This window comes from Protopterus annectens, chromosome 1.part2 (genome assembly GCF_019279795.1).
Source record: "Protopterus annectens isolate FY-2018-M chromosome 1.part2, PAN1.0, whole genome shotgun sequence".
Lineage (NCBI taxonomy): Eukaryota > Metazoa > Chordata > Ceratodontiformes > Protopteridae > Protopterus > Protopterus annectens.
Genome location: NC_056727.1, coordinates 364,214,013 through 364,233,697, shown reverse-complemented (window position 1 = coordinate 364,233,697; position 19,685 = coordinate 364,214,013). Strand labels below are relative to the sequence as shown.

The following is a 19,685-nucleotide window of genomic DNA, read 5'->3' as shown; positions in this document are numbered from 1 at the left end:
AACAGGTAGGTGTGAAAGTGGTAGTGTCTCATTTTTATCACATTAGCCTGCATTTTTATCTTAGTTTTTATGGTTGCTTGATCTGACATATTAATGGATGTATGTCTATGTCTTCAATTAAATGCACACGTCCCTGTAAAATATAAATTCTATCCAATCTAGTCCACCTTGTGTAATAATATGTAATATGAAAATGGATCCTATATCCAGTTGGACTTTCACAGTAAACAAAAGCAATAAATAAATTGAGTCAGAGTTCCTACTACTGAATTCACATCTTCTATAGCAAACAGTTTCATAAATTACTTCATACATTTACCCTCTTTTGCAATATTTTCCCTTCTAGGTCTCCCTGATACATCCCTGCTGAAAGGTGATTATTTCTCCCAAAATTTTCTTAAGCTTCATAATACTAGGTTTTGCTGAATGTAAATACATGCGATTGTAATCCTCCTCCCTTGCCTGTAGCCTCTTAACAACCCATAAATCATTATTGCATTTATTTTCTACTGGATCTTATTTTCTAACATGTCTCTGCTACCTTGATGAGCTGCAGTTGTAGTTTATTGCATTGTCAGCAGCCCAGTTCTCTTCTACCATGGGACTACTGTCAGCCCTCACTACGTGTTGCCAGCCTGAAAATGCTTTCTCACCTACTAGAGCTGTCAGTAGACAACACACTACCATAACACAGCAGTCAAGCAAAACCTCTTAAGTCATCTTACGCTGAGCTATTGAAAAAAATCTCTCTCCAAGCCTCCTAGGCATTACATCAGTACACTGAACCTCAGCATCATACTCATGCCTCATTTACTACATACACATACAGCAACATCCACTGTTTGTTCACCCCTAACAAAGGGCACCAAATCTGCATACCTAAGCCCTTAAGGTAACCACAGTAAATTAGCACACATGAAAGTTCTACTTATAACTTACACTAGTTAGACACATTTACGTCCCACTCACGAGGCTAGGCAAAAAAAGCAACTGTCAGCTTTCAGGTGTGACAATTTGTGATGTCATTAAGGTCCTTAGACCCCCTCCCACCAGGGATTAATATCAAAGTCTGGCAGTTAGCACACGGGGTTAGGGATGTAAGCTGTAGTTCCTGTAGTACAGGGTTTGGACCTCTCAGCCCTCATGTACCTGCTGTGTGACCTGGAGCAAGTCTCTTAGCCAGGACAGAGCTTGCAGGCAACTGGGAATTTGGGCAAACCTCCTCAATTGTTCCCTGGCCTGCAAGCCTAGTAGCTACCTATGAACCTAAGAGTATAGTCAAAGAGAAAGGGACAGGAGATTGCCAAGTGGAAGAAAATTTCTGGTAGAATTTTTAGTTGAGTCTGGAATAGAAGCTGATGTTAAAAAAGGGATAATTAGTAGGACATAAAATACTGCATAGTAACTATAATAATCAACCAGAGGATGTTAGAAAAGACTGGGAAAAGAGACTACAATAGCAATTTACAAAGGAACAATGGGAGGACAAGTGTATGGCTCCCAAGTATGCAATAAAATCCAGAAGGTTTAAGATTTCTTTCTTGGAAGTGTTTGCATGGGTACTGTTACTGTTATGCACCAAGCAAACCTGAGGGAATATTTCCTCAGGTAGACAGCAAATGCTGGACGTGTGATAGAAAGGAGTGAGGCAGTTAGGAACACATTTTTGGGGGAGCATTTCAAGTTGGCAAATTTTAAAAATCCACTTCAGAGTACTTTGTCAAAAATATTGGGGGAGCAAATGGTTGTAACTAAAGGAATTACTATTTTGAGCTGGGACACAGGATTTGCACTGCCCAGACATTGTAGGGACTTAATAACCTTTATGCTATTGACTGCAAAAAAAGCATTTACTAGAAAATGGATATCAAAATCTAAACCAACAGTTAACTGAAGCATTAAATGCTGCAACAGAGATAAAAGAATTGGAGGTGGGATCTTTACAGAAAGGAAATTACATATAAACAAATGGAATTTGTGGGTAAAATACAAGCAGAATAATGTTCACAAGTAGGAGTGTGGTTTACTGAATGGCAAGAATTCACCAATTTATGTAATACTGGGGTGAATGATAATTGTTAAAAATGTATGCTGAATGAAAACTGATAAATATCACTAAGGTTTGTTTTCTATTAATGTACATGTATCTTGTCACTTGCAACTGCAATTTAATCAGGATGTTAAAAAGAAAATAAAAAAATGCTCTTAGATCCCTTTATCCCCCAATACATGTACAACCTAGTTATTACCAACGTGAGAGTGACAAATCTTAGATGCTTTAGCCTTGGGGAGATGGACGCAGAGATGACTGAACTCTCAATATATGGATGTGATGCTGTGAAGCAGCTAGTCATGAGCAAGATTAGTACACTGTCTCATTCAAATGGATCCAGTGTATGTTAGGTTGGAAGGAGATAGTTAATAGTTCCACTTGCTTTGCCAGGGAGAACCTACACTTCTCAAATCAGTGCTTCTGCATGTTGTCCAAGACAGCGTCTACCCTTACAGTGCCTTTTCAGAAGAGTCAGTCACCTAGATTTTCCTACCTAGAAAATCCAAATCAGGCTTATGTAAAATTGACACTGCTCTGCACTACAAAACTGAAATAAAAAAAATGCCTGCACTTGAAATATTCTTGACCCCTAAGCACATAAGCACACACATCTGCATGGTTACTAAAACTTGGTTCTAACATAATGATAACACTCCCTCTGTACTTGGGTTCAGTGCCTATCATTTGAGAAAAGTGGTGTATCCAGAGGTGGTTTACCTGTACTTATCAGCATCACCATGACCTTGTTGCAAATTCAGCAATATAATTTCTATGAACACCTAGAGCAAGTGTCAAGAGACGACCAATTACCACAACACTACCATCTCTTTTATGTTTCCTACTGCCTATGACACCTCCTCAACAAACTAGAGCCCAACAGAGGATTTCAACTATATATCTATAAGCTGGCAAATGCACATCACAGACAACAAATATGCACAACAGTTTCTTAACTTTATTAACACCAATTCCCTCAATCAGCTGGCACTCTCTCCTACTAGGCAAGTCAGTCGACTTGATCTGCTCCTCATTAGCAAAGCATTAATCTGCTCCACAACCAAAGTCTTAACCACAAAGTCACATTTCCCAGACAGCCCAGTATGACTGCACTTTAACCCCATAGTATTGAGGTATTACTACAAGCTAACCGTCCAAGCATTCTCAGACAACTTAAAAAAATTCAAAGGCCCCATCCCGCTAGGAACCATCTAAAGAAAAGCAGTTGCTATATCATTAATTTCTACATACACATTAGCTGATGCATCATAGCCTTTGTCCCAGTCATGCACATGAACTCTGCACCAGAAGTACTGACCCACCCAGTGAACTGAAGAAATCTACTGTGTAGATACTAGCTGATGTGCTAAAAAGCATCCTTCAAGTCTACAGCAGAAAAGGCGTGACCTCTAGACTGCCCCTATTCAGAATGTAACATTCTGCATAGCCAACTCAGAGAATCATCTTCTCAACAGGAAGCATTGGATAACAGTCAGAACTACTGCTGCTAACCTCTGGCAAAGATACAGGCCCATCTGATATTTGATAGCTCTCCTCAGCCTATAAGGAAGGGGGGCTTCTTGGGATATTGTCTGGGTTAAGAGATAGTAGTGGTGGGACTGAACGGGTTGTAAGGGCCCTTTAACAATAGAAAGGGCTTGTTTCTTCTTCTGTAGGTCATTAATCAGACTTCAAAAGTGCTGGCTGAAGAGACCCCCAGATTGGGGGGGCATCCTGAATGACTTGGCAAAACTCCTTTTTATGGGAGCACAGCTCCAGCCATGCCATCCCTGTGCAGGTGCATGCCGTAGCCTGATGCTCTTGCCATGATTTAATCACACTTAAGAGTTATGTAAGCTGTATGACAGACAGCTATGTAAAGTGTAGATAGATATTTGACCATATCCTCCTTCAGCCCATATAAAGGAAAGCTACCCCCACTGTCTCATCAACTACAAAGAAAAGGAGCCTGGACAGGTAAAAAAAGACAACTGAGAGAAGCTAAGCTCCATTGTAACACATGAAAATGCTGCCTTGCCCTCCCCACCCAAAGCTTTATGATTCTTGCCATGTACAAAAGCATGTGGTCTGTGTGTGTTCTATGCTGGACTGAAGAAATCACACAGAAGTCTTCCATAGCATGCCTCGATAGGCGCTCTCTCCATTCAACTGGGAGAACAGGAGGGCATTGGCTTTCTTTGAAGCCAAAGCAGCAACAGCCAGGTGATAGCATTGCTAGATGATGGGCACAACAGGGAGGATAACCCAAAGGTCCACCTCCTTCTCTGACAGATCCTTATTTAGGCAGTTTTGGTGACTGAAGGCTACAGATCCAGGTCCACGGCAGACTTCATAAGGAACAGGGTTTCTCCAAAGAAGGGGGTCATCCAGTGCACAACTGTAGGGAAGGGAGGTTTCATTATCTTTACCTGTCTCAGAGATAATGGCCTCTGGGTCCCCCATAACTCTACCTAGGAAATAGAGGAGGAGGTAAAACTCCTATCACTCTCAACTCAGGATTGGGCATGTATGAAACTGGATAGAATACCAAGTGTATAACATATGATAATCAAGATCCATGTTTTAACCAACAGTATAGTACTGCATAGGGATGCACCTTCTAAATGTACAAGAACTTGTGATACCTGCACTTGGTCCACTGATGGCTACAGGCCAAGTTAAAGGTAGGCTCCTACACTTGTAAAGACAGGTCCTATCAAACCTTAAACAACTATCTGAAGACAGAGGACTGAGAGATACTCTTTTGTACACCAGAATCAAGTGAAACCTCCTCATTTTGGGTCACTAAAGCTTACTCAACTTGGAAAAGGCCTGAGAAGCTTTCAAGAGTTGAGGGTGGGAATGCAACACATGGGACTCAGAGATCTTTTCAAGAACTGTCATAGCTCCATGAAGGTGTGACTGGTGTTTGCCCTCTTAGGCCCCCTGTAGGTTCTCTCACAAAGGTAACAGGCATTGCGTGGGACCGTTCCACTAATTCTTACATTGGGTACTCTCAACTGTCAGCACTCTGTCAACAGGAAGGTAGGCCAGAAGCTTCTCTTTCTTGCATTTCAGAATGGTCAAGCTGAATCATGAGCACTTACATCACTGCATCACACTTTGCTCCTCTCTTAAGCAACAGAGACAAGGTGTGTCTGAGGGGGCCGAGAAGGGAAAATATAACAAATGTGGGTAGATTTTTAAAGAAATTTATGAAAATATTTGGCATAGAAGATGTGAATCCAGTACTAGGAGTTCAGAGTGAATTTACATATTATTTCCCAAGATACAAAAACTGGGCTAGGCTAGACAGAATTTACATTTCACAGAAACATGTGCATTTAATTGCAGGTCTTGATACGCACCCAATAACTATTTCAGATTATGCGCCAATAGTAAATAAAATAAAAACACATGGTAATGAAATAAAAATGAGAGACTGGTGCTTTCCCACCAATTTGTTGAAAAGAGAGGAATTTAAGGAATGGGCAGTGGAAATTATTGAGGAGATATTAGAAAAGATAAAATTTTCTTTTGAAAGTATAACTAAGGATGAGATAAAATTAACGTGGAATTTAAAAATAGAGTGGAAATAATAGAAAGGGAGATATGGCTAAGTAACAAAAATTACTTACAGGGACTGAACAACGTTACATTATTGCAAAATAGGGGGAATCTCACAGAACAAGAACAGGAGCAACTGCAGAATGCTAAACAGAAAATAAGGGATTACCTCGATAATATGCATGAGTTTAAAAAGACTGCTGTTAAGCATCTGTTTTTGATAATAACTCTAGAGCGCAAAAACTTTTATCACAAAGATTCAGGCAACAGAAAGTAGAAAGGGCTTTCACCAAACTTAGGGAGCCTATAACAAGGAAGATAACAAGGGATTCTGTAGAAGTATTAGAAATAGTTAAAACATTCTTTGAAAGTCTCGATAAAGCAGAGAAATATGAAAATCAAGAAAAGGTACAAATGGAAATGTTTATGTAAGAATTAAATATGCCAAGGTTAGAGGTAGAGGAGGCTCAATTACTAACAGTTAGGATAGGAGGAGATGACATAAAAATGGTGATGTATAACCAATCTGCAGGAAAGTCCCCAGAAATAGATGGTATTCCTGTGGGAGTTTGGAAGCCAGGAGGGGAAAAACTGATAAAGATCTGGAAGGTTTTGTTTAACAGCATTTTAAGAGGAGGAGAAGTACCAACATCTTGGAAGAGGCCAGTAGTAGCTATAATACCTAAAGAGGGTAAAGATCCATCAGATCCAACTTCATACAGGACCATTTCAATACTAAATCATGATTATAAAGTGTTTATGTCTATAATGGCTAAAAGAATAGCAAAAGTGAAATTAACAGATATAGATCAATGTGGTTTTCTGGAGGGGAGGCAGACATTTGACAACATAAACAGAACAGTGATGATCCAGAGTGCAAGAAAATACCACTGTTGTTGGTGGGTCTTGATGCAGAGAAAGCATTTGACAGAGTAAGCTGGGACTTTAAGAGAAGGGCAATGGAAGCATTTGCATTCCCTGAAAAAAATATAAGGTTGATTAGGAGGATATATGAGGGATTGGAGGTGAAAATTAAAGTGGGTGGGGTCCTCTCTGATAATCTATGCTTGAGCAAAGGAACCAGGCATGGGTGTCCTCACTCCCTATTTGTTATTTGCATTATATTTATAAAGTACAGTTGTGTACACTTACCGTAAATGTAGATGTTCGAGTGTATTCATTGTTGCAGTCATTACATTTGGGTTATCTGCTTGCAGGTAGCCCTCAGTCGGCCTGATTAACAAAGTCTTGGGTCCTGCGTCGGTTGCTGTCTCTTCTTCCATTACATCAAGTCGTCAAGGGTATAAAACATGCAGCTGACATCATTACATCAGTTTTCCTTGCTCCAGATGTCAGATGCCCCCCTAATGGGAAGCAATTAAATCTATAAATATACAAGGTTATACCTCAAACAAAAAAGCAAATACACCAAAAAGCTTTTAAGTATTGAAAGGGAGAGAAGAGGTATAGCCACACTAAGTCAGGGGGCTGGAGGGAGGGTAACCAGGATTGCAACAGTGAATACACTCGAACATCTACATTTATGGTAAGTGTACACAACTGTACTATGTTCTTCGTGTTTCACTGTTACAGTCATTACGTTTGGGTAGATTCCCAAAGCTAAGGATGGAAGGAGGAATTTAGATAGCATTAGGATCAGCTATAAGGCCCTGAAAAACTGCAGTGGCAAAGCCAGCTCTGGATTTAGAGAAAATTGGCAAATGGTAATGCTTGGTGAAAGTATGTACAGAACTCCAGGCAGCAGCTTCTAGGATGTCCCAGGTAGGTACGCCTCTGAGAAAGGCTGTAGAGGTAGATGCAACCCTGGTTGAGTGGGATCTGATCCCCTGTGGGATAGGTTTTCCATGGTGCTTATAGCAGAAGTGAATGCAATGGCCTATCCATCTGGAGATAGTTCACTTTGAAATAGCCTTCCCTCTGTCCCTGCAGCAAATGCCACCAGCAGTTGTTCAGATTTCCTTTGAGGTTTAGACCTGTCCAAGTAGAATCTAAGTTGTCTGTGCAATCTAAGGAGTGCAGTATCCATTTCCCTTTGTTCTGTGGATTAGGAAAGAAGGCAGGCAAATGAATGGACTAATTGAAGGCCACACTGGATATCACCTTTGGCATGAAAGAGGGACTGGTCCTGAGGGACACCCTGTCTGCATGAAAGATGATGAAAGGCTCCACTGCCATAAGGGCCTGTAATTCATATACCCTTCTTGCTGAAGTGATGGCTAAAAGGGAAGCTGTTTTCCAAGAAAGGAATTTTAAATCTGCAGTAGCAGCTGGCTCGAAAGGAGAAAGGGTGAGTTTCTCCAATACAAGGTTAAGGTCCCAGGCTGGATTTGGAGTTCTCCTGGGTGGTCTTAAATTTTTTGGCCCCTCTGAGGAACTGCTTGAGCAGTGGAAGAGAGAAGAGGGGAGGTTCTGTGTTATATAATGAGCTGAAATGGCTGAGCCGTGAATTTTTATTGAGGAAAAAGACAGGCCCTTGTGAAGCATCTCAGTTAAGTAATGTAAAATCTGAGGTAAATTGGGCACTGCTGTGCTCATCCCTTGAGATTGGTTCCAGGCACAGAGTCTTTTCCATTTTTCAGCATAAGATTTTCTAGTACTTGGCCTCCTTGCCTCTAAAATGACATCCATTACTGGTTTACTGAGGGATGGTAAAGGAGAGCTTAGGTAATTAGCCAGGCTGCTAGTTTTAGTGTTTGAAGCTGAGGGTGCAGAATCTGGTTCTCCTGCTGAGACAGCAGGGTAGGAGTCTGAGGCAGGTGCCATGGGGCCAACAGTGACACACTGCGCAGGAGGGGGTACCAGTGTTGGCGTGGCCAGGCCAGTGCAATCAAAATCATCCTTGGTTTGTCTTGTTTGATCTTTAGTAGTACTTTGGAGAGCAGAGGCAGAGGAGGAAAGGCATAAACTGAAAGGTTTTTCCAGCTGAAGGACAAAGCATCCACTTTCCAAGCTTGTCTGTGGGGATTCCCTGCACAAAATTTTTCCAATTGATAGTTCTGGGGGGGAGGCAAACAGGTCCATATCTGGGCTCCCCCATTTACTTGTCAACATGTTGAAAATCCTTGGTTCCAGTTTCCACTCGTGTAGGTCCATGAGGGTTCTGCTTAGTCCATCTGCCAGTGTATTTAGTTTGCCTGGCAGGAATTGAGCTTGTAGATGTACTTGGTAGCTCAAGGCTGTGTTCCACAATGCTATGGCTAGTCTGCAGAGGGGGTAAGAATGTGTATCCCCCTGCTTGTTTATGTACCACATAACAGTGGTGTTGTCCGTCTTTACCATTAATTGTCCTGGAAGAATGTGGTCCTTGAAGGCTGTCAGAACATTATGTACAGCTAACATTTATTTATGATTGATGTGAAGGTGCATTTGAATTGGGTTTCATTTGCCCTGAATGCACTTCCCTGCCAGGTGTTCCCCCCCATGCATAGTCTGATGCGTCTGTTGTTATTGTTTGAGCGGCAGAGGGTAGTGTGAATGGTAGTCCCTCTGCCCACCAAAGGAACTATAGGTGTACACAAGGAATGATAGGAATCATTACTTCTAGATCCTGAGAATGTTGACACCATAGTCTTTTTAGAAACCATTGTAGTTTCCTCATATGCAGTCTTGCATATGGAATTAGAAGAATACAGGAAGCCATGAACCCCAAGGCTTGTAGTATTTACCTTGCAGATAGTAGGGTTTTTGTGACCACTTGTTTGAAGTAAGTTGTCAAGTGAATTTGTTTCTCTGGCGTGAGGAAAGCCATCTGGGAAGTTGTATGCAAGCTTGCTCCCAGGAATATAATTTGCTGACAGGGTACCAGGTATGATTTCTTTTCATTTATGGTGTACCCCAGACAAGTTAGCACCCTCTGTACAAAAGCCAGATGATTCAAAAGTATGTCCTGGTTTTCGGCCTGAATTAGACAATCATCCAGGTACTGGTATATTTGAATATTTCTTTGCCTGCAAAATGCAATGACTGGAGCTAAGCACTTTGTGAGTACCCTGGGCACAGTAGATAAGCCAAAGGGCAGTGCAGAGAACTCGTAGTGCATGTAGCCTGCTTTGAAGTGTAGGTATCTTCTGCAAGATTCCCTGATTGGGATGTGCAGGTATGCTTTCTTTAAAGTTAGTGTTGCCAACCAGGCATCTTTGCTTAGCATAGGAAGCAACTGGTGAAGAGTCAGCATCTTGAATTTTGGAATCATCAAAAAGGTGTTTAGAGAAGGCAAGTCCAGGATAGGATGCAATGAATTGTCTTTTCTGGGTACCAGGAAAAATCTTGAGTAGAAACCTTGTCCCTTTTTCTCTTCTGGTACCAACTGAATAGCCCCTATGGTTAAGTGAAATCTGTATCCTTGGGACACTATAATTAAAACCCATTTGTCCTGGGTAATGAGTCCCCAGTTTTTTGCATGAAATGCAATCTTTCCCCCCAAAGGGGCAGTCAGTTGAGAAGTGCTTGGAAGTTTTAAAAATAAGTCATTGAGACAGTTTACCATAGGGGGGAGTTTTATTACTCCCAAATTTGGAAGTGGAAGCCCCCCACTGCTTATTCTTGTGCGTCCCCTGGGACTGAAGCCTGGATGCTCTGCTGGTGCTGGGTTTGAACTGAGAATGTCTGGAAGAGGCAGGAAAGGACCATTTCTTGGAAGGCCAATGCCTACTAAATCTTGGAGGTTGTACTTGTAAAAAGTCTTTAACAGTTTGCATAGATTTAGCTTTTTCCTCCATCCTTTTAAGAACTTCTTCTGCCTTGTTGCCAAACAGGTGGCCCTGATTTAAGGGAGCATCCAGTAATTTCACTTTAACATGATCTGGCAAGGATTGCTCCTTAAGCCAAGCATGCCTTCTAAGTACAGACCCAGTTACTGCAGTCCTGCAAGATGCCTCTAGTGAATCAAAACCACACTGCAATGTATGTCTACCAACTTGTTCAGCAGAATGCATAAAATCCTTTATATCCTTATTTTCAGCACAATCAGGAGTCAACATAATTTTCTGTTTAAGCAATCCAATAATATGCAGCTGATGCTTTAACATATGAAACTGGCAATTCAAGGTCCTAATGGTCAAAGTTGCAGAGGTGTATACCTTCTTACCCCATCTATCCAGCGCCCTGGAGTCTCTATCAGAGGGGATAGGCTTTTTGGCAGTAGTAGCTTTAATGCCCTTGGGTCTCTGTGAAATGATTTTAGGATCCGCAGTAGGATTTTTGAAAAGGAACTTGTGAGAGTCAGTAACACTGTAATATCCATCAGGTTTTCTGGAAGCAGGAGGTAAAGAGTAAGGGGCCATGCTAAATTCTGAAAAGGCATCATCAACAATGTCCAGTACAGGAGGTATAGCTAAAAGCCTGTGCTGGGGCAGGAGCAAGAAATCCCTAAGCCTCTTTTTAGAATCAGAGAAATCCTGACTTTCCCAACGAAAAAGCTCCCTGAGAGTATGCAAGGTTTCACCAAAAGAGAAATCCTCAGGGGAGGAAGCAGAGGGAGTAGAGTCCTCAGCATCAGAATCCTCATAGGTAGATAAGGGTAAATCCTGGTCATCAGAGGAAACAGAAATTTCAGAATCCTGGTCAGATGTATCATAAGCAAACTCAGTCCTAGGTCTCTTAGAGGGGGAAGGTTGGCTTCCCCTGATTAAAGTAATAAGGTCTTCAGTCATTCTTATCATTTGTTCTTTTGGCATAGAGGCATGACCATGCAGTCTGAGCATCAGTTTTCTAGGCATGGTTCGAGTTTTAGGTCTTGAAGAAGAAGATGGTGCCGGTTTAATATGCAAGTCAGTAGGCCTGAATACACCCTCAGACGCCGGTGCGTGCACAGCGGCTCCGGACCCATCCAAGGTAGAGACATCCGCAGGGTCCACAGTTGAAGCATCTCGTGGCATACTAGACTCTGAACAGGTGTCAGTAGAGGCCTGCGAATCTGAAGTAGTGAGTATCAGGGGCTGCGAAAGTGCCTCACTGAGTACCGGCGAACTGGGCGGCCTGTCTCTGTCTTTATCTTTGCGTTTCTTCGGAATGTCGGTAGTCAGATGGCTTACCAAAGACATATCAGGATAATTGAACCGAGCACCAAAAAATTTAGAAGCGCAAATATACCGATGAGGGATAGTTCGTGGTTTAAATAAGGCACAAAATCGACAGTGAGGTACGTCGTGGTCAGGGCCTAGGCAAGGAATACAGTACGAATGAAAATCTTTATGAGGTATTTGCTTTCCACAAGAAATGCAATTATTTACTTTTACTGACATCGGTTTAGAGCAAGAAAAAGTTTCCCCAACGGTGTACTTAGCTTTTAGTTGAAGACTTCGGTTCTGAAACTCGAAAACGAAAATTTCAGGAGTCGGCTGACTGGCACTTGCGAACTGCTTCTGCTTCGGGCACCACATGGCAAGAAAGACTGATGTAACGACGTTGGCTGCATGTTTTATACCTCTGTCGATCTGATGTCATGGAAGAAGAGACAGCAACCGACGCAGGACCCAAGACTTTGTTAATAAGGCTGACTGAGGGCTACCTGCAAGCAGATAACCCAAATGTAATGACTGCAACAGTGAAACACGAAGAACATCTACTGGCAAAGAAAATAAGGGATTCAGAAATTCAAGGATATAATTGTTATGGTAGTCAAGAAAAGCTGGCTTATTTGCAGATGATATTACTTTACACCTGACAAAACAAGAAAAGGGACGTTACAGTGCTGTGGAACATACTGAGACAGTTTCAAACCTTTTCAGGATACAAAGCTACTGAACCTAAAACAAAAGCAATAGTGGTAAACTATGTACCCACATACAAATTGGTTCAGCAATATCCATACTTATGGGGACACGAGAAAATGAAGTATTTAGGAGTATGGATTAATAATCATACCAGTGTGACAGCTAAGGATATGTAGAAAGAGACTAAACAAAAGATAATACAAAAACTGAGGAAATGGAAGCTCTGTTGTATGGATATTGATAGTATGATACAAGCAGTTAAAATATTTTTAGTCTATTTAGTTTTATACATAGGTCAGGCATATTTTTAGCAACCAGAGGAGAAGTTGTGGATAGTAATTAATAAAGAGCTGAAGGATTTTATATGGGAGGGAAGATGGCAAGAGTCAAGTGGGATAAGCTTATTCTTTCAGTAGAAAAGGGCGGATTGGGATTACCCGAATTGAAAGGGTATTTCAGAGAAACACAGTTAAGGCTCCTATACATAGCACACGCAGAAAACTATAATTCAAAATGGAAACAGGTGATGATGAAACAAGTGGGAAGCTCAAGCAACAGAGAGAGACTGGGATTTTGGATACAGGCATTTAAGGAAAACAATAATAATCATACAGAACATCATATTCATAAAGTAGCAGAAGGTATGCTAATAAATAAACCAATATAGAAATGGAAAAAGGAGACTCTGCCAATAGGGATGACTGCAACTAGCGATACAAACAATAGGTAAGAGGGGGCAGGAATATATTGGAGAAAACTGGCAAAAGAACCAAGGTATTGGGAGCAAATAACTACAGAGGGCAAGGTAATAGAATGGAAAGATGCCAAGAACTTATTTGGACTGCAGGTTAAGTGACTGCCTTCCATATCAAGGACTGATGTCAGAGTATAGGCAAAGAAAAAAGCAGGGAGGTCCTAAACGAAAGAACAGTATTGGCAGAATTTTTGGTAGAATCTACAACAGAAGTTGCTGTTAAGAAAGGAATAATTAGTAGAGCATATAAAATATTGCACAAGGTTAGGAAGGACTGGGAGGAGAGACTGAATAAGCAATTCACAAAGAAGCAATGAAGGGATATATGTCTGTCTCCCAAATATGCAACAAAATCTAGAAGATTTAGGAAATTTGCCTGGAAGTATTTACATAGGTATTTACATAACCCCAAGCAGGCTCCAAAGAATTCTTTCTCAGGTAGATGGAAAATGTTGGAGGTGTGATGGGAAAGAAAGAGGTAACTGGAAAATATTTTCTGGGATTGTAATGAGTTGGCGGACTTTAAACATTCCCTGCAGTCTGCACTGCTAGAGATGTCGGGTAAGCAAACTGGAGTAACCAGGGAAATTATTTTTTCAGCTATGATACAGAATCAGAATTACCTAGACACAGTAAGGCCTTGCTGAGTGTAATTATGATGGCTGCCAAAAAAGCAATTAATAGAAAATGGAAATCAAAGTCTAAACCAACTTTACTAGAAGTAACAAAGTTAGTAACAACTGGAACTGAGAACTTTGGAAAAGGGTAGGAATGAATTTCATCAGAAAAAATGGGAAATGTGGGATCAATATATGCAGAGGAGGAGGAAGATTTAAAAGAGGGCAGGATATGAATGAGCTATGTAATGGTTAACTGGCAAGTGATGTATAATGTTTGCAGCTACAGTTGTGTTGGCACGGTTTGTAAGGTATAATGTTTGCACATGAGATTGTTTTGTTATGGTTTATTTTCATTTATATAAATTTAAGATTGCCTATGTCATAAATGAAAAAAATGTAATAAAGATGATTTTGTTTAAAAAAAAACAACAAAAAAAGTCAACAGAGACAAGGCTACTGTGGGCCTAGGCTTAGAATTTGACAGCTCCATGAACACTTTGATGGCTTAGGTGTTGTATGCACAAAATATAAAAACTTTACCACAGTGAAGGTCATGCTACATTCAGACTGCGCACATGACACAAAAGGAATGGAACGCTTTCCTAGTGTGGCTCGTCAGATCTCTTTTTGAAACAGTATAGGGTGTGTAAAAAACCTTCAGAGAAAAAGCAGCTGTAACAGAGTGGAGGGAAGGATAGCAGCAGTTATGCACTTACTGAGCAGTCCCAAGTATTAAAAGTCAGGTCGATGCTAATCAAGACTAGAAAAACGGCCAAAAAAAAAGAAGTCAACAGAGATGTACTGGGTCAGTGCAGTGGGCATTAACAAGTGTAAGAACCATAAATAAATGCAACTTACTTCAGATTTTCAGACACTGTTCTGCCCTTGTTGTAATGACCGCCCACTGGATTTGCTGCAGCAATTATAGATGTTCGTGCTGGCAGACTGCAAACAATACCGGCTTTGGCAAGACTTATGCTTTGTTGCTCCATAGCTTCCAGCAAAGCCTGATGCTGGTTCCCCATCTTATCAAATTCATCAATGCAGCAAATACCTGTAAACAGTTGCACAAACGTAGCACAGTAAGTCCACTATTTAACTACAAATGTTTTATGGTTATTTGGTAGTAGTGTATTACAATGGCAAACCTTACAGTATTATTTTTCTCTTGTTTTCTTTCGTTCTTTCTTTCTGCCTTTTGTCCTCGTGCCTGACAGCCATCACCTCTTGTCTATTGCTCTATCCTCCATTCAATCTCTGTTAATTCTGGTTTGCTCACACCCCACATCAACCCATAAGGATGACCCTAGTTTCCATTGAAAAAGTGCATATTGGTACCTCATTCTTAAATAACCCATGGCTAAGGGATAAGAGTCAAGAAGTGAGAAAGTGATTAAAGGGGCAGCCTACAAGACTGCAGAGTTTTTACTCTGGACATTGTGCAATCTCTCACGGCAGCCTGACAGTGACCTCTGACTATGCCACTCTGTAGCACTTGCAGCTTCCTGTGTGCCTGTCTAATGCAGTTACAGTGCTCTGCACAGTTAGGTTAGTACAGATGCCTTGACTCAACTGTTGCATGCACAAGTCATGCAGCAGACTGTCATGCTTCTCTACACCCAACATAGGTGAGCAGGCATTGGGCCCTCACTTGTACTTCCCTCGATGTCTCTTCCAGTGCTCCGGAAGTTAATCAATCCAAAGTCATCTAGGTTGCAAGTCAGGGCTTTATCCCTCAGCACCAAGGAGACAATGATAACCACACAGCAAATTAACTGCACACAATGGTTGTGCATCAAAAGTAATACAGGATATAGAACAGCCCATTTCTCATGTGTACTGCAGTAATGCAAGAAAAGAAAGTGTGAAAGGATGCTTACTGACAAAACTATATCAGTGAGGTATAAGAAACAAGGTGCAAGTGTGAGATAAAAAAACATGTCTATGTTAGAGTACAAGATATTCTGCTTGTTAGTTTTGCCAGCATCATCACAAATGTATCACCCTTCATTATCATCAAAACTTTATCACCACTCTACAAGCATCAACAAGTTGTGGAACTAATTTAAATATTTGTAGTACAGCAGTAGTAGTCCCCATATTCAGTCAGAGAATGTAAAAAACAAAGCAGTTATGTTTTTCCTGTAGTCCCTATGTTATTCAAAAATGCACTATGTCTGACAGGTTCTTTTTTTGTGTAGATAACTTGAAAAAAAATCACATTTAACTGTGTATTACTTTAAAAAAAATGGGATAACAGGATACTGCAAGTGTAAAAGTTGTTCGGCTTCTAAACATCTATGGCTACCATTTCATATGTAAAATACTCAACTTTTTTGCTGTTGATGAAGACAGACATGACATTTTTCCATATTTCTTGAATTAGCACTACTACTTTCTGATCACAAAAATCTACTGCCAATCATTAGCGGACCGGAGTTCCGCTTTGGCGACCCCTTACCGGGAAAAGCCGAAAGAAAAATAACTTTCTGATCACTTTACCTAGAAGAAAGGCGACAAAAAGCTTTTCATCCTTTCTGATAACTTTCATACTGTCAAGATAAATTCTTCAGATCACACTGTATATCAAGGCAGTGTAATAAATGCTCCCCTCTGTTAGGAGTACTTAAGGAAGAGCATTGTAAGATTAATAAACTAGTTAAAGTAAATTTCTGTGCCAGCTGTAAACTTAGTATGCAAATCTATGCAATATTTATGAAAGATAAGATGGGGGTTTGGAAGAAACATCTTGAAATTCCAAATCTCTCCTAGCTAACGTTAACTACTACAATAAGAAAGGTTTTCTGAGATAAAAAAATAAATAAATAAAAATAAGATGAGCTTTGACTAATGGCTCAAAGGGAAGTAGTTCCAGATTTTCCAGCAAGGAAACTGAGGTCACAAGGAAGTACAGGATCACTTAGGAAGGCTTTACAGTCTTTTACTGAAGCTGGACAAGAAGAATGAAGGCACCGATGAAAGTATGAAATGGCCGCTAAATGTACCCTGAATCCACAGAACTCTGATTAAAAATGTGGGCCAAAGATTGCAAAACTGCTACACACCTGCTTGGCTTGTTACACTATTTGTAGATGCTTCTACATTTTGTTGGAGATATGTCCTTGAGATCGGACAATGGATTCATACATTTTGGAACTGTTCGAAGTTAAGCTTACTTAAGAACAAAAATGGTGTGCATTTGGAATAAAAGGATAATTCTCACCCTTGAATTAATGTTGCTGGGTTTGGCAAGGGTTACTGAGTTGTCCAAACCAGCACAAGCAGAGCACTTAGGTTAAATATGTTTCTAGCAAAAAAAATGCATACTGACAAAATGGAAGCAGAAAGTGCCTCACACATAGTGAGACAGGTCACTTGCTGATTGAGCTGAAAGCTCCGGAGGGATAGTATGTGCTGGCTACACAAAGCAACAAAAATACATTAAAAGTGGCAGCTTTTATCCATCTGGATGCCCCAAGAAAATCATAATTTGTTCTCGATATTCCCCTTTTCTTAATTTATACTGGACTTATACAACTCCTTCATGGGCAGCGGAGTGTTATAAAGGTTTTCTGCTATTAATTTTAGGTGGACTCATGAAACGGTATATCTGAAACCAAACTCTCATTTTGCACCGATTGCCCCTCATTATTGTATACAGTTGAATTTAATTTTTTCGTTTTTTATTAGTTACACGGTCTATCAAATTTGTGTATACTGCTCCTGGTAACTCTTCTCACTATATAAAATGCATTGATATATTTAGTATCTGTTTTCTAAGACTTGTTATATTAAAGATTTTTAATAAAGTTTAATCTGGAAAAAAATTGCAGAACTGATGGAATCAAGGCTAAGAAAAGATAAAATCCACAGTTAATGACCCATAATGAAAATTTTGCCCATTTACTTCTATAAATTTGCCTGGTGGAAGGTTTCTGAGTGGCTGTTAGCAACTGAAACACTCAGAGGGTAAAACAGGGTCCACAGATATTACAGAAATTGGAAAAAAAACAAGTGCTTAGTATGAAATGTTGATGGAGTTAGTAAAGCTCGCTGAACAGATGAGATAAAAGACCTCTGTAATGATTGAGTAGCAAAAATTTCTCTAGAAAATGAGGTCACAGTAGGAGCAAACATACTAATGTAGGCTAATATAGGGCTATGAGAACGACCCTGGATCATGCATTTTGTGAGTTTCTGTGGGAACAGAGGGACATGAGAAAAATGCATAAAGAAGGCCTAGAGGCTACTGCTGGATCAAATTGTTTTAAGAAGCCTGTCCCTGTAAAGGAGCTAGGTAGAAATAGTTGTTGCATTTGACATTGGTGAGGGATGCAAAGAGGTCACAACAAGGTTTTCCTCAGAAGTGAAAGACTTGTGATCGCCACTGACTGACTTTAGGATTTCTGATGGGGTATCAGTATGTGCTCTAGCTGACCTTGTTCTCCAAGACGTTGGCTAAACTGTGAATGTGTTTTGCTACCAGAAAGGGATGAACTGACATGGCCACCTCCCACAGCCACATGACCCTTCAACACATTGGTTAGGAGTAGATCCCCCTAACATGTTGATGTATCAAACCACAGCCACATTGTCAGACTAGCTGCAAATTATGCCCTGAGAGAATGGGTCCTGTAAAGCCTGCAACATTTGTAAGGCATCACCATTTGTAGGAAACTAATGAGCAAGACAGCCTCTTACAGTGCTCAAGTCCATACACAACACCCCTCCAACCCCAGAGCAAAAACATCCATAACAACTGTCATACTTGGAAGGAAGGGCAGGTGGGTAAAGGGACTGGTTCAAGAATGAGATTATTTGGAAGAAGCTACCATACAAGATGCCAATGTCATGCCTGTGAAATTTGAATGGAAGAGGCACTGGGTGCCTATACTGAGATCACTGGATGCATAGTGTCCAGTGAAAGATCTTCATGCTGTTGTTGTTGTCTTTCGGCTTTTCTCGGTTAGGGGTCGCCACAGCGGAACTCGGGTCCGCTAATGATTGGCAGTAGATTTTCACAAATGCAGAGGTGTCAGCTCGACATTCAACCTTCAACGAAGACGCGCCCATTTACGCATGTCTTTTGAATGTCCACCCAACCGCGGGGAGGACATACAGACTCCACACAGAAGGCACTCCCCGCACTTCAGCCGAGAATCGAACGGGAGAACCTCTTGCTGTGAGGCAACAACGCTACTGCTGCACCACCTTCATGTGGTACCTGGAAATGATTATTAAAAACCGTTTTTGCCATAAGACCAGAACCTTCAGCTAGGATTTCTGCATCAATGTAAGAAGATGACAGGATGAGAAGAATGCTGGATTGAAGGTTCAAAATTCTGGCTGGCAATACAGATCTTTTATTTCCAAGTGACAGCATATTAAAAGTTGTGCTTGAGATGGCTTCATCTCTGATTGGGCAGTCTTCAGCAAAGTTCTCAGGGACAAGAACAGCTGTAGTATACAGCCCTTTGCATTTGTCTTTGACTCCCATACTGTGGCTGTTATGAGTTAATTGCTCAGATAAGGGAAAATTCTAATACTTTTCAGTCTGAGATTAGCTGCATCTGGTGAACACCATGGGGGCTGTGGTGAGATGAAATGGGAAGGATCTGAATAATGACTGGCCACCTCTATGAAGCATGGGAACTTGCTAGATGCCTTGGTAAACTTTGTGTGTGGATATGCATCCTGCAGATCCAAACAGCTAATGCAGTCTCCCTTCTGTAAGTGGTTAAATACTGACTGTACTGTGGACATTCACAATTTCATCTTTTTTATGGATAGATTTAGGCTGCACAGGTCTAGCATGGGTCTGAGGCCTGTCATCTTTTTTGAAACCAAAAAGAATCTTGAATAGACTAAGGACCCTCTCTATCTTGATGATCTTTTACTTCTGGTCTGGCTACAAATTTCTGATGGAGTGGGAAGTCAATAAGCGGCAACAGGTTGGGCCT

At 40.8% G+C, this 19,685-nt stretch overlaps 1 protein-coding gene across 1 annotated transcript in view; it reads right to left on the bottom strand.

Annotated features, from left to right (window-relative positions):
* MCM8 (minichromosome maintenance 8 homologous recombination repair factor) overlaps positions 1-19,685 on the bottom strand; it is a 929,462-nt gene that overhangs the window by 376,936 nt on the left and 532,841 nt on the right. Inside the window, exon 14 of the mRNA XM_044056450.1 lies at positions 14,584-14,779. Within this exon, the coding sequence (XP_043912385.1) occupies positions 14,584-14,779 (196 nt within the window). The remainder of the gene's footprint in view (positions 1-14,583; positions 14,780-19,685) is intronic.